Source organism: Sitophilus oryzae, unplaced genomic scaffold (genome assembly GCF_002938485.1).
Source record: "Sitophilus oryzae breed Bouriz unplaced genomic scaffold, Soryzae_2.0 scaffold_119_pilon_pilon, whole genome shotgun sequence".
NCBI classification, from domain to species: Eukaryota; Metazoa; Arthropoda; class Insecta; order Coleoptera; family Curculionidae; genus Sitophilus; species Sitophilus oryzae.
The window spans coordinates 3,077,467-3,089,731 of record NW_022145837.1 but is presented as its reverse complement, the minus strand read 5'-3'; the positions used below and the strand labels follow the sequence as shown (position 1 = coordinate 3,089,731).

Below are 12,265 nucleotides of genomic sequence, written 5' to 3'. Positions count from 1 at the left end.
AATATACTGGGTGTTCCATTTAAAATAAAAGAGTAACTTGCTTTTAAAGGTGACAAATGTTTAATATTAATTTTGTCTCACCCTGTATAACTTTTTGGGTCAAGTTTTAATTTGATTTAATGTACAATAGTTATTTAACTACATATTAGGCTATACCGGGTAAATTCCAATTTGGATAGCTTTTATTGTAATTTAAAAATTGTTCTTTATTTTTAGAAAATGTTGAATAGATGTCAAAAACCTTACATTTTAGTCATATATTTTTCTAATAAAACTCTCCTTTATTTTTCTCCTAGAATCCGAAAATCAATTAATATATAGTGTGTTCCATTACAAAAACTTTAATGTGTAACTTTTTTTGGGGACACCCTGTATAACTCTCTATATTTTTAAAAATAGCCCATAATTTCACCTCCTTCGTAATATCATATGATTTCCACGATTTCAATGGTCATCCTCGAATGGAAACAATTTAGAACACCCTGTCTATATCGAGTTCTAACCTTTTGTTGACTTATATCCCAAACTATTTGATATTCAAACGGCTATCCCGGCATTTCCACGATCTTCCAAGGAAATGTAATGCTAAAGGGACGAGTTAAGGGACAAAAACCAAAAGATAAAATGTATCGGAAATATCAAGCGATTTTATCGGGAATAGGCGTGGGGTCCCCCGGGTGCACGACAGGTTAACAGGACTTCCCCGACTGGACCCTCCCGGTCTCCAGAGCTATTATTACTTGGAGAAAGCCGCTCGATAGTCCTCGCACTCTGGAGAGGTCTCTATCGGAATTTGGAAGTACAAAGTGGGAGAAAGAATTTTTTTTTCATCGAAAAGGCAAAAACAAATTTATAAACAGGGTGGTCCGAACTGTATTCCGGAAACTTTGGCAGCATATTCTGCAGATAAAAATAAGTAAAAAAGATCGTTTAAATGTATGTCCTAAAATGCTTAGTTTCGGAGATACAGGGTGTAGAAATTTTATTTTTATTTCGATTTATTCCAAATAATTTCTGAAGTAACGTCAATATTTGGATGAAAATTGGTGTTTGGGAGTTTTTTGACAAGAGAAATTTGGATTTGATGTAAATATGACTCTCTATTTGTAGGGGGCACCACCTACATGTATTTTAACTATTTTGAAGAGTAATAACTTTTCGTACGTAGCTGTATAAAACTACTGAGTGAAAAAATATACATATGCATTGACTGCAGGGACCTAGTGTTGACCTAGAGATTTTCCCACTGCGGGTACCTAGTGATTTTCCCACTGCAAGGACCTAGTGATTTCCCCACTGCCGGGACCTAGTGATTCTCCCACTGCAGGGATCCTGTGATTTTCCCACTGCAGGGCCTAGTGATTTTCCCTCTGCGGTGACCTCGTGTTTTTCCCATTGCGGGGATCTAGTGATTTCTCACGGCGGGGACCTAGTGATTCTCCCACTGCAGGGACCTAGTGATTCTCCCACAGCAGGGACCTAGTGATTTTCCCACTGCAAGGACCTAGTGATTTCCCCACTGCGGGGACCTAGTGATTCTCCCACTGCAGGGATCCTGTGATTTTCCCACTGCAGGGCCTAGTGATTTTCCCTCTGCGGTGACCTCGTGTTTTTCCCATTGCGGGGATCTAGTGATTTCCCACGGCGGGGACCTAGTGATTCTCCCACTGCAGGGACCTAGTGATTTTCACACTGCAGAGATCCTGTGATTTTCCCACTGCGGGGACCTAGTGATTCTCCCACAGCAGGGACCTAGTGATTTTCACACTGCAGGGATCCTGTGATTTTCCCACTGCAGGGCCTAGTGACTTTCCCTCTGCGGTGACCTCGTGTTTTTCCCACTGCGGGGATCTAGTGATTTCCCACGGCGGGGACCTAGTGATTTTCCCACTATAGGGATCCTGTGATTTTCCCACTGCAGGGACCTAGTGATTTTCCCTCTGCAGGAACCTCCTGTTTTTCCTACTGCGGGGATCTAATGATTTCCCCACGGCGGAGACCTAGTGACTTCCTACTGCAAATTACTAGGTCCATAGAAAATTACTAGGTCCATAGTAATTTTCCCACTGAAGGGACCTAGCTTTTTAATTTCCTTCTTTATTTGTGTAAAAATACCTAGCCAGTTTTACACAAAACATTAAATGACAAACGCTTATTTTGTTACTTTTTCGGACTATTGAAATGGACTCGAAAATAATTACTAACTGTCACTAGAAAATTGCCATGGCGACACCAGCCATCTTGATTGCAATTTTATTAAAAAATCGTTCTTTATTCAAAATCTGAGCCAAGTAGGTACAGCGTAGTAATATGGGACTCTTCCTTATATTAATTCCATTTCAGAACCATCATTTATCAACCGTTTTGTTTACTACAAAGTCACGCTTACCTCGTTACACTGCCCTCGGCTCACACCACCTAAATACCAGTCAGTATCGTCCCAATTCCTTTCTGGAAAGAGAAGAACAGGGGGTACAGCGGTGTAAAGAGGGGAATGACGACACCAGAGACACGCGGGGGTGAAGGAAGGAGAGATGTGCCTCGCCGAAACGGGCCACTTGATGAACTAAAGTCATCGATCATCCAATTAGTTCGCAGATCAATCATTCCGGCCTGTCATTTTCCGAATCCACGCCGCCGCCTCTCTCGGTGGTGATGGTCCGGACGCTTAGAGCCTTTTGCTACCCCTCTCTCATCTCTTCTCGTCAGCCCCTGTATTCTTTTTCCTTCATCCCATGACTGACGGGGTATATTATCTCAGCGCATACCGATGTTAGCGAAAAAAAGAGTTAAAGTTGTTAAGGAAATAGCAAATTAAAATAATTTTCTAATTTGTGACAATTTCATTAAAGAATTTGAAATTCATCAATCATGAAAATTTGTGGTTTTTGGTCATGTCACCGATTTTGTTAAAAATGCTGTTATTTACTAATTTAAAGGTGCAGCATAAGAAAATATAGGCTGAGTTCACTATTAGTAGGGTAAGTTTAAACCTTTATCAAAAATATATAAAATGTGACAAAACTTTCAAGACTTTGTCCGTTATCATGGTAGTGTGGCCTTTATATAATTATAATTAAAATACTTTATTGAGCGGTAGGCAGAACTTGGATAATGAGAACACCGACTTTTCAGAGCGTATAGTTTATCGTTTACATATAAAAACAAAATATAACCAGCTAAAGATCGAAATTAAGGCATCGCACTTTTATGGTAAGGGCTCTTTCTAAATTCAGTTACTATAAACTCTATTGCCACTTACCTTATTACGTCAACATCCATCAGCAATACATCAACAACAAGAACCTGTCGAAGACTTTGTTGATCCCCTTGTAGATCTACCCCTTCGATCTTGGACTCATTCTTAAGATTGAACCACTCGACCGGTTATCACAGTGCTCTTTTAAATAACTTAATATTTTAGTGATTAGGTGAAATAAAAGAAATAAAATGCCGATTTTTTCACAACACCTAGCTATATTTAATATAAAGAAATAAATAAATAAAAAATAAAAGAAAAAGATTTAACAACAAAACATTTATAATTAATGAAAAAGAAAGAAATTGAATCAAAAATAATTAATGACAATTAGAGAATTGAAATTAAAACTCAGAGATAATAAAGTTAAAAAAAATACAAAATATTCTTCTTATTAGTCCAATTTAAATTATCAACAATTAGCATACACTTTCAAATCTCTCTTAGAATTATCATTGGCAGAAAATTAATATATAAAAAAATATTCACTGAACAATTAAATTTAAATTAGAATTTAATAAAAAGAACAATTGCAAAATAATCACTTATGCAATAACATCTAAAATTTACTAAAGCCTTTAGAACAAACAGAAAGTCTTAAATCATTAATAAAGAAAAAATATTAGAAAATCCAAAAACAACAAATTAAATACTGTAGCATGAATAGATTAGAATTTCCCTAACTTGAGAATTTAATTGAGAAAATCTTTAGATAGAGAACTTACTAAAAACAATTAAAAAAAGATCACTGGATAATATAAGATCTACACGGTGGAGTAAATTCGACCGTCTAATTTAAAGTCAGTACCGAACTAATTTTAAAGATGAAAATACTGATGCTGGTACTATCTCGGACAGGCGTTACTACATCTTCAGCACGCCCCTGTTTGAGGAACCTTCGAATACCCATCCAAATGCATATTTCGCACCTTTTTAATTGGCCGAAAGGGCTCCTTCCCCGAAAGATCCTAGACTTCACTTTCACCCTTGTTTCTGGTCCTTGTCCCGAAAGGGCATCAGCATGTCCTATTTATTAATTAAATGTAATTTTTAAACCCTTCCGTGTAAATCTTACTCTTTTAACAATTTGCTGAAAAACATTCATAATCTACCTTAACTAATACAAATGATATCGTGACATAGGATTACCTTAAAAAAAACCGCCTAGAAATGAAATCTTTATTTCTTCATTCATTTGTCTATTTCTATTTAACTCTAGGAACGGAAAAAAGATAATCCTATTTCTATCATTTTCGGACATTCATCTCGTGAACATTCGGATTCTGATTTTAAAACATATATTTAATACTTTTAATTTTAAATGCAAAACCTCTAAGGAGGGGATGTTTTTAAGTTTACTTGTTTACTTAAAGCATGTTTACGTGCTTTTTCTGTGTTGTTTATTTTCTGATATCCGGATGGTACACAACTGGTCCTACTTCGTCAAATAGAGTTTTGATAATAAGGGATGAATGTTTATTCTACTTTACCCTCGTTTGTGTGATTTTTAAACATTTAGAAGATTGTATTATTTACTTAGTTAGTTTCTCAGGATATGCATACTTTTAGAGAGTTTATGTGTCTTGAATATCATTAGATTATTTGCTTAGGCCTTTTAAAATTCGTTTGCCTATGTCGACTGATAACTTCGTAAACTGAAATGGTTCCATCTTAGAATAACAAACCAAAAAGATAAAAATTTACAAAGCTTGATATTATTCTATTACAAAAAAACTAATTTTCTCACAAAGCTAAGAAATCGAAGCCTTGAAAGGTGCATAGTTTCTGAATCTACATAAGATTTTCTACAAATACTGACATTTTTATAATTTTGGAACTATTTTTACTATTTTTGTGCCATCTTTGAAAATGAGCAATTTTTCGACTTTTTTTTCCATACATATAGTCATGAAAACTGGCGGTTTTCGTCATGTTACTGTTGTTTATTAACTAATTTTAAATTATAGATACTGTTATTTTTCTCAACTAGCCGTATATTCTATCCTTTAACCCCTCCACATACCCCATTCTTTAAAATAAAAAAAAAAAAACGGGGGAAGAAAAAAGTGTAACGATGTCGCTTATTTATATATTTTTCGCGGCGCATCCAGCGAACTCTGATGCGAAAATAATGCGCCTCCGATTTTATATTCAATTTGGGGGAGGTCTTGCGGATTTTAGGGAGTCGTGGGGGGCAAAAGGGGGGTCGATGTAAGCACGTCTTGGCACCGACCGACGCTCGCTGCCTGTGTGATGAATGGGCCAGAATGAAAACGAGTTTAGGAGTCTTTACTTGCAAAATGGGAATTTTATTGGTTTATATGACCTGCTGCTGAGAATTTAGTGGGTTTTTTCGCTGTCGTGGGGGTAAAGGCGCCTCCTAAGAATAAATCTGCGCTGGGGGGGCGAAATTTGAATTGAAAATTTTGCGCCAGTCGTTATCAATGTAAATTTATTTCGTAGGAGTTTAGTGAAAATACATGGTAGTACCACAGCTTACAGAATAATATAGCTTGGACACTCGCCAATTTTTCCCACGCTCGAATTTAAAACGCCCCACTCCGACGATGCTTAACTGAATTAAGCGAGCGACAGTCAGCCTCATTCAGTCGATGCATAACCTCCACCGGTGACGTGCAGGGCCGTATTACGGAAGATTTTAATTCGATTTTTTCTTATATTTAACCATAGGTATTTGTGCTTTTATTTTAATTTTATTTTTATTGTTGGAATGGGAAAAGGTTTTCCGGTATGTGCGGCTGCTGGTTACACAAATAATTATGGAAATAATTCAAAATATAGTCTGTTTAATTTTCAATTCAATTCAAAATTAATGTTCAATTCAAAAGTATTCACACTTTAGAGCTTTTCAAAACGATAAAGACCACTTATTTGGAGGCTTGCTAATGCCAAAGAGACCATTTTTTATTTAGTGTCCTCATTGGAGGCTATTTTTATAAGCTTTGTATGTAACTATCTATGTATGTATGTATGTTTTTATGAGGCAAATCTTGTAAGCTAAATTAGAACCATTTCCTTTTTATTGTAGGAGATTGAAATTTGGTATGTAGGTTCAGACCCGATGACAATACATTTTTTTAGCAGGCAAGACATGAATTTTGACAGCTGTCAAAATGGTGGCATTTTGAGGTTTTGATTTTTAAAATTCTATTTATGAATGGATCGGGCTAAAATTATATATATAGTTATATTGTGAGTATATACATATGAAAAAATATATGGATTTGGCCATCTTGAAAAAATGACAGTTTAATGACATGTCAAAATTTCAAAGTCAACCGATTTTCATAAAAATTGATATATAGGATGGCCATGGGCTAAAATGAAAAATAAAAAATTTTGAGCTGTCAAATTTGACAGCTGTCAAAAAAATTTCAAAGTTGTCCGATTTGGATAAAAATCGATGATGGCCATGGGCTAAAATGAAAGAAAAAAATTTTGAGCTGTAAAACTTGACAGCTGTCAAAAAAATTTCAAATTTGTCCGATTTTGATAAAAATGGATATTGGATACCCCCTACCCCAGAGTCGGTTTTCATTTTATTTGTCTCACATTTGAACTGTCGACAGTTCTTTCTTCAGAAATTTGACAGCTGTCGTTTTTTTAAGTTCTTCTTTTTTAATGAAAATCGATATACATATTATTAGGACGCCCATAGAAAGTTATTTTTTAAATGTGTGGCACTGAGAAACCAACATAAGTAAAAAGTAGAAAATAAATTTTACAAAAAAAACTTTTTTTAAAAACAAGCTTTTATTTAAATTTAAATACACTAAAAAGAATAAAATAAACTTTTTTTTTAAACTTTTATTATGAACTTATAACGCCATTACACAATTTTAATATTATATAAAAGCTTGTCGCGAGATTTCTCTACATCGATAAACAAGTAAATTAACTAAAACCTGTGTCTACCCTGTCTCATTTTCAAAGTTTGTGTTATGATAGACCACTAGACCAGGAATTACAAGATAAAGTTGTCGTACCAGATTTTTATGAGTGCAACTGTACACTCAAATCTCGCGGCAAGCTTTTATATATTAATATTAAAATTGTGTAATAACGTTATAAGTTCATAATAAAAGTTTTAAAGAAAAAGTTTATTTCATTCTTTTTAGTATATTTAAATTAAAACTTGTTTTTAAAAAAGTTTTTTTATAAAATTTATCAGAACAATTTTAAAGAACTTTCCTTAAATGAAAATATATTATGTAAATTCGTTAAATTATTTCAAACAAATAAATTCAGCCATCCTTGTCAAAATTTTCCTATAATGTATTTTTTGTTAAAATTATACGCAAAAGTTAATTTATTAATACCTTAAAGAATATTAATAAGAACTTAAATGTAGCAAACAAAACCGCCAGCTCCTAATTTGGGGAAACATTCGTAAATAACTATAAGTAATCAATGTACCTATTTCATTTTGCTGTTATTTCTAGAAATAAATTAATTAATTTGTTTTTTAAACGTTTTTCTTTGAGAATGCATATTTATTTAAAGTCAACAATTTAAAAAACGTGTATCTAAATTATGTTCTAGCACCAGTCGAATAATTTTTTACGTCACGTGTAAAAATGTTTTAATACATCTCTGGGCTGACTGCCGCTTACGCGGCTATTGGTTGTGGCGAGAGAGCTCGCCGCTCTACTGTTCTCCCTCTTTCGAATCGCAAATCCGAGCGTAAAAAGATCAAAGCGGCAGGCTACACTGTCCGAGCTGTTTTTTACTTAAGCTGTGGTAGTACTACATGTTTATTTTTTGCAGAAGACCTAATTATTATTATAGATATTTACGACACAAGTGAGTTAACAGCATCATTAAGATACGCGGGTGAAAGTTGCACAACGTGTGCGTAGCACGACACTGATCTTAACTGACTCGAGACGGGACATTGAAAAGTCTCCGAATTTTGAAACAAAACAAAAATGAGACAAAAATGTCGCAGAAATATATTGGATTTGTCGTAAAGTGACAGTTTATAATTTTAATTATTTAAGAAAAATTAAACCAAACTTTTTCGCACTACATAAATAAAAAAGACTACATAAAACGACAATCGTAACGACAAAGGTTATGAAAAATCCACGGCAAAACAAACATAAAAAAGCCCCGAACTTGCCGAAAGCCGTAAAGCGTAGAGGGCGAGGGCACGGCAATAAAAATATTCCGAGGTGATAACTGCCACTTTGGCTTACGTATACATAGAGATATATAAACACATGACAAAGCTTCTCGGCGAGAGCTATAACATTTGCAAGTTAAATGGCGTGAAATCGTCGGACGGTATATATTCTGTAATTTTTTACGCTTTTTTTGGTTTTATTTTAGGTTGTGGGTAACTTAAGGCCAAGTTCACAGCAGCAAAATTTAATAATTTTATTTTATTGAACTAAAATTGTTCAGGTTTTACAATAAACAATTATGAAGTACATACATTTTTCTTATTTGAATATTTATTAAGTTTGAGTATTTTATGCAAAAAACTATTTTAATTATATATACGAGATTTATAAATATTTAGGCTTGACGTGGTCGTATTGTCACCACTTTAGGGATAAAGTGGCGGTAGTATTGAAATGCGGCGCGTGTTCTAACAACTTTTTATTTAACATTAATATAAATTGTTAAAATAAAATATTTAATATAAATTGTTAAAATAAAAATGTTTAATATAAATTCTTAAAATCTTAAGTGCTTGGGAAAAATAGATGCAGAATGAAAAATTATAAGAAAAATCCCCGGGTGGCAATCCACACCTCATCTAGAGGGAGCCCCAACGGATACGGGGGGGGGGCAGTTCTGCTGAAGATTTTCAAGTACAAGCTGTAAACAGCAACCGGGACAGAAAGAGGAAAAGGAGGAAGATCAAGGAAAGGGAAATTAAGACTCGCTACATGGAATATCCAAGGATGGAGAACCAAGCGAGAAGAAGTGTTGGAGAATTAAGAACATGAACGTGGATATATTGGTTGTAACCGAGACAAAGAAAAAGGGAAACGGTACAGAAGAGATCGGAGGCGCACTGCATATATGGAGCGGAGTGAAAAAAGAACAAAGAGCTAAAGCGGGAGTCGGAATATTAGTGAAGAAAAAATTTAGAAAGAACATCAAGACGTGGGAACCAGTAAACGAAAGGGTGATAAGAGTGGAGATAGCGATATACGGTAGGGACGTAATTATAATAGGCGCATACGGACCAAACGATGACAGCCCCGTTACAGAGAAAGAAAAGTTTTTGGACACGATACAGAACGAAATTGCTAACATACGGAAAAAAGAACTCATTATAGCAGGCGACTTGAATGGGAGAGTAGGCAGAAAAGAAAATGATAGCGTAATAGGAAGATTTGGAGAAGAAATAACCAACGATAACGGTGAAAGAGTCATAGAAATATGCGAACTAAACGACCTCAAAGTAACAAATGGGTTCTTCAGACATAAGGATATCCACAGATACACCTGGACACAAGAAACGAGAGAACTCAAATCTATAATAGATTACATTATCATACGAAGAAGATCTACAATTAAAATAAGGGACGTCCGAGTACAGCGAGGGGCAGAATGCGGAAGCGACCACAGATTATTACTAGCTAAAATGGAATTCCCTTGGATGAATAGAAAAACGAACAACATTGAAGGAACACCGATAGAAATACAAAAAAGAAAACCACTAAAAATACAATTATTACAGGATGAATCCACACGACATCTATACCAAACAAGACTTGACCAGAAACTCATAGAATTTAGATACGATGATAACATGGAAGACACATACCAGCACATCAAAGAAAGTATGCTACAGGCAGGGATGGAAGCCCTCGGAGAAGTAGAAGGAAAACAACGACCTTTCGAATACAATCTTAGTGAAACGACGATTAACGAAATTAAATGTAAAAAACAACTGTACAATAAATGGCTGAGTACCAGGAATGAAGATGACTACAAAAAATATAGAGAAAAAAACAGAGACGTTAAAGGGATGGTAAACAGAGAGAAAAACGAAAATTGGGAAAAAACCTGCCAGAACTTGGACCAATATATCGGTGGAGCTAGAAGATCAGAAGCATGGAGAGTGATTAAGGAATTGAGATCCGATAGGAAAGAAAGATCATACATATCATACATTGAACCTGAGAAGTGGAAAGATCACTACAAAGATTTACTCACGGAAACAAGACAAAAGTTTATAGAGGAAAGACAAGAAGAAGAGGGACAACCTAGAGCACAACATATACCTATAACAATAGAAGATATACGAAAGGCAATTAAAACAATAAAAAACAAAAAAGCAGGAGGACCAGGGGACATCGCACCAGAGCTCATAAAATGCGGCACAGAAAAATTATTCAGAATCATACATGGAATGTTTGGGAAAGCAATAAATGGACATAACATACCAGACGAATGGAAGGAAGCACAGCTAACATCGATTTTCAAAAAAGGAGATAGAAGACAGTGCGATAACTATCGAGGGATCAGTGTCATAGCAACCATGGGGAGGCTATATGGTAGAGTACTGAGAGACAAATTAGAACAGAACATACAAGGAAAAATCGGAGAAGAACAAGCAGGTTTTACAGCAGGGAGATCATGCATAGATCATATTTACACGATCCAACAATTATTGGAGAAAAAAAAAGCAAAGAACAAACCAGTACACTTAGCATTCATCGATTTAAAGAAGGCCTATGACACTGTACCCAGGAAAGAACTATGGAAAGCGATGGAAAGACTGGACATACCGATAACACTCACAAATGCAATGAAGACTTTATATAGGAACAACAAAATACACATAAAAGTAGGGAACAAGATAGTAAACAGCTTAACAACATCGAAGGGGCTGCTCCAGGGATGTCCAACATCGCCAACATTATTTAAAATATTTCTGGAACATGCACTGACAACCTGGAAACGCAAATGTGAAGGTATGGGAATCCCTCTAAGAAATGAACATCTTTACACGCTCTGCTTTGCAGATGACCAGGTGGTGATGGCCCAGGATGAGGAAGATCTAAGTTATATGCTCAGGAAGCTAAATGAAGAGTATGAAAAAGTAGGACTAGAAATAAACCTGAAGAAAACCATGTACATGACAACAGAGGAAGATACAGCTGATTTACAAATAGAAGACCACCTGGAAATAAAGGGAACCAATAACTTTAAATACCTGGGATTTACACTATCGAAAAACGCAACTACGGAAGAAGATATAAATGTCAGACTTGGACAGACAAGATCCTGTATACAACAACTGCACTCCGTTATCTGGGATAGAAATATCAGGAAAAAGACTAAAACATTGATATATGAAACAATTATTCAGAGTATCATGACATATGCAGCAGAAGTATGGGTCATAAACAAAAACAACCAAAGAAAAATTCTGGCCACCGAAATGATGTATTGGAGAAGATGCTGTGGACTAACCAGAAGAGACCGAGTCACGAATGAGGAAATAAGAAGAAGAATGGGGAGAAAGACCGACGTCTTAAAGTACATAGAAACGAAAAGATTGGTATGGTACGGTCATGTTAGAAGGGCGGAAAATAGATGGATAAACAGAGTGACAGAGTGGAGCCCGATTGGAAGAAGAAAGCGAGGGCGGCCAAGAAGATCATGGCGAGATAAAGTGGACGAGTCTATGCATCGGAGAGGACTACGAGAGGGAACATGGGATGATCGAGACGAATGGAGGACCCGGTTGATGGAAGGAAGGCAGCCAGAGCTGTAGAATCCTTTATATTATATATAAATTGGACTGAAATTTAACAGAAACGAAGGAGCACAATCTGACTAGCGTGCGGCCATCTTGACTGACTGACTCAGACTAACTTCAGTGGCTTCGTTGACGGATGACAGCGCGGACTGTCACTCGGTTCTTCTTTTCTCTGTGGACTTGGCCTTCATGATCGGCAAGAGAAAACTTCTCGAGGCTGGAGTAGCTATTTGCGCCGTCGAACCTCCGGGCCTGAT

General features: G+C 35.8%; 1 protein-coding gene across 1 annotated transcript; it reads left to right on the top strand.

Annotated features, from left to right (window-relative positions):
* Positions 1 to 9,233: 9,233 nt before the first annotated feature.
* LOC115891794 lies at positions 9,234 to 12,023 on the top strand. Its single transcript, XM_030912353.1, has one exon. It carries the CDS (start codon positions 9,234 to 9,236, stop codon positions 12,021 to 12,023), a length of 2,790 nt encoding a protein of 929 aa, XP_030768213.1.
* The last annotated feature ends 242 nt before the right edge of the window (positions 12,024 to 12,265 follow it).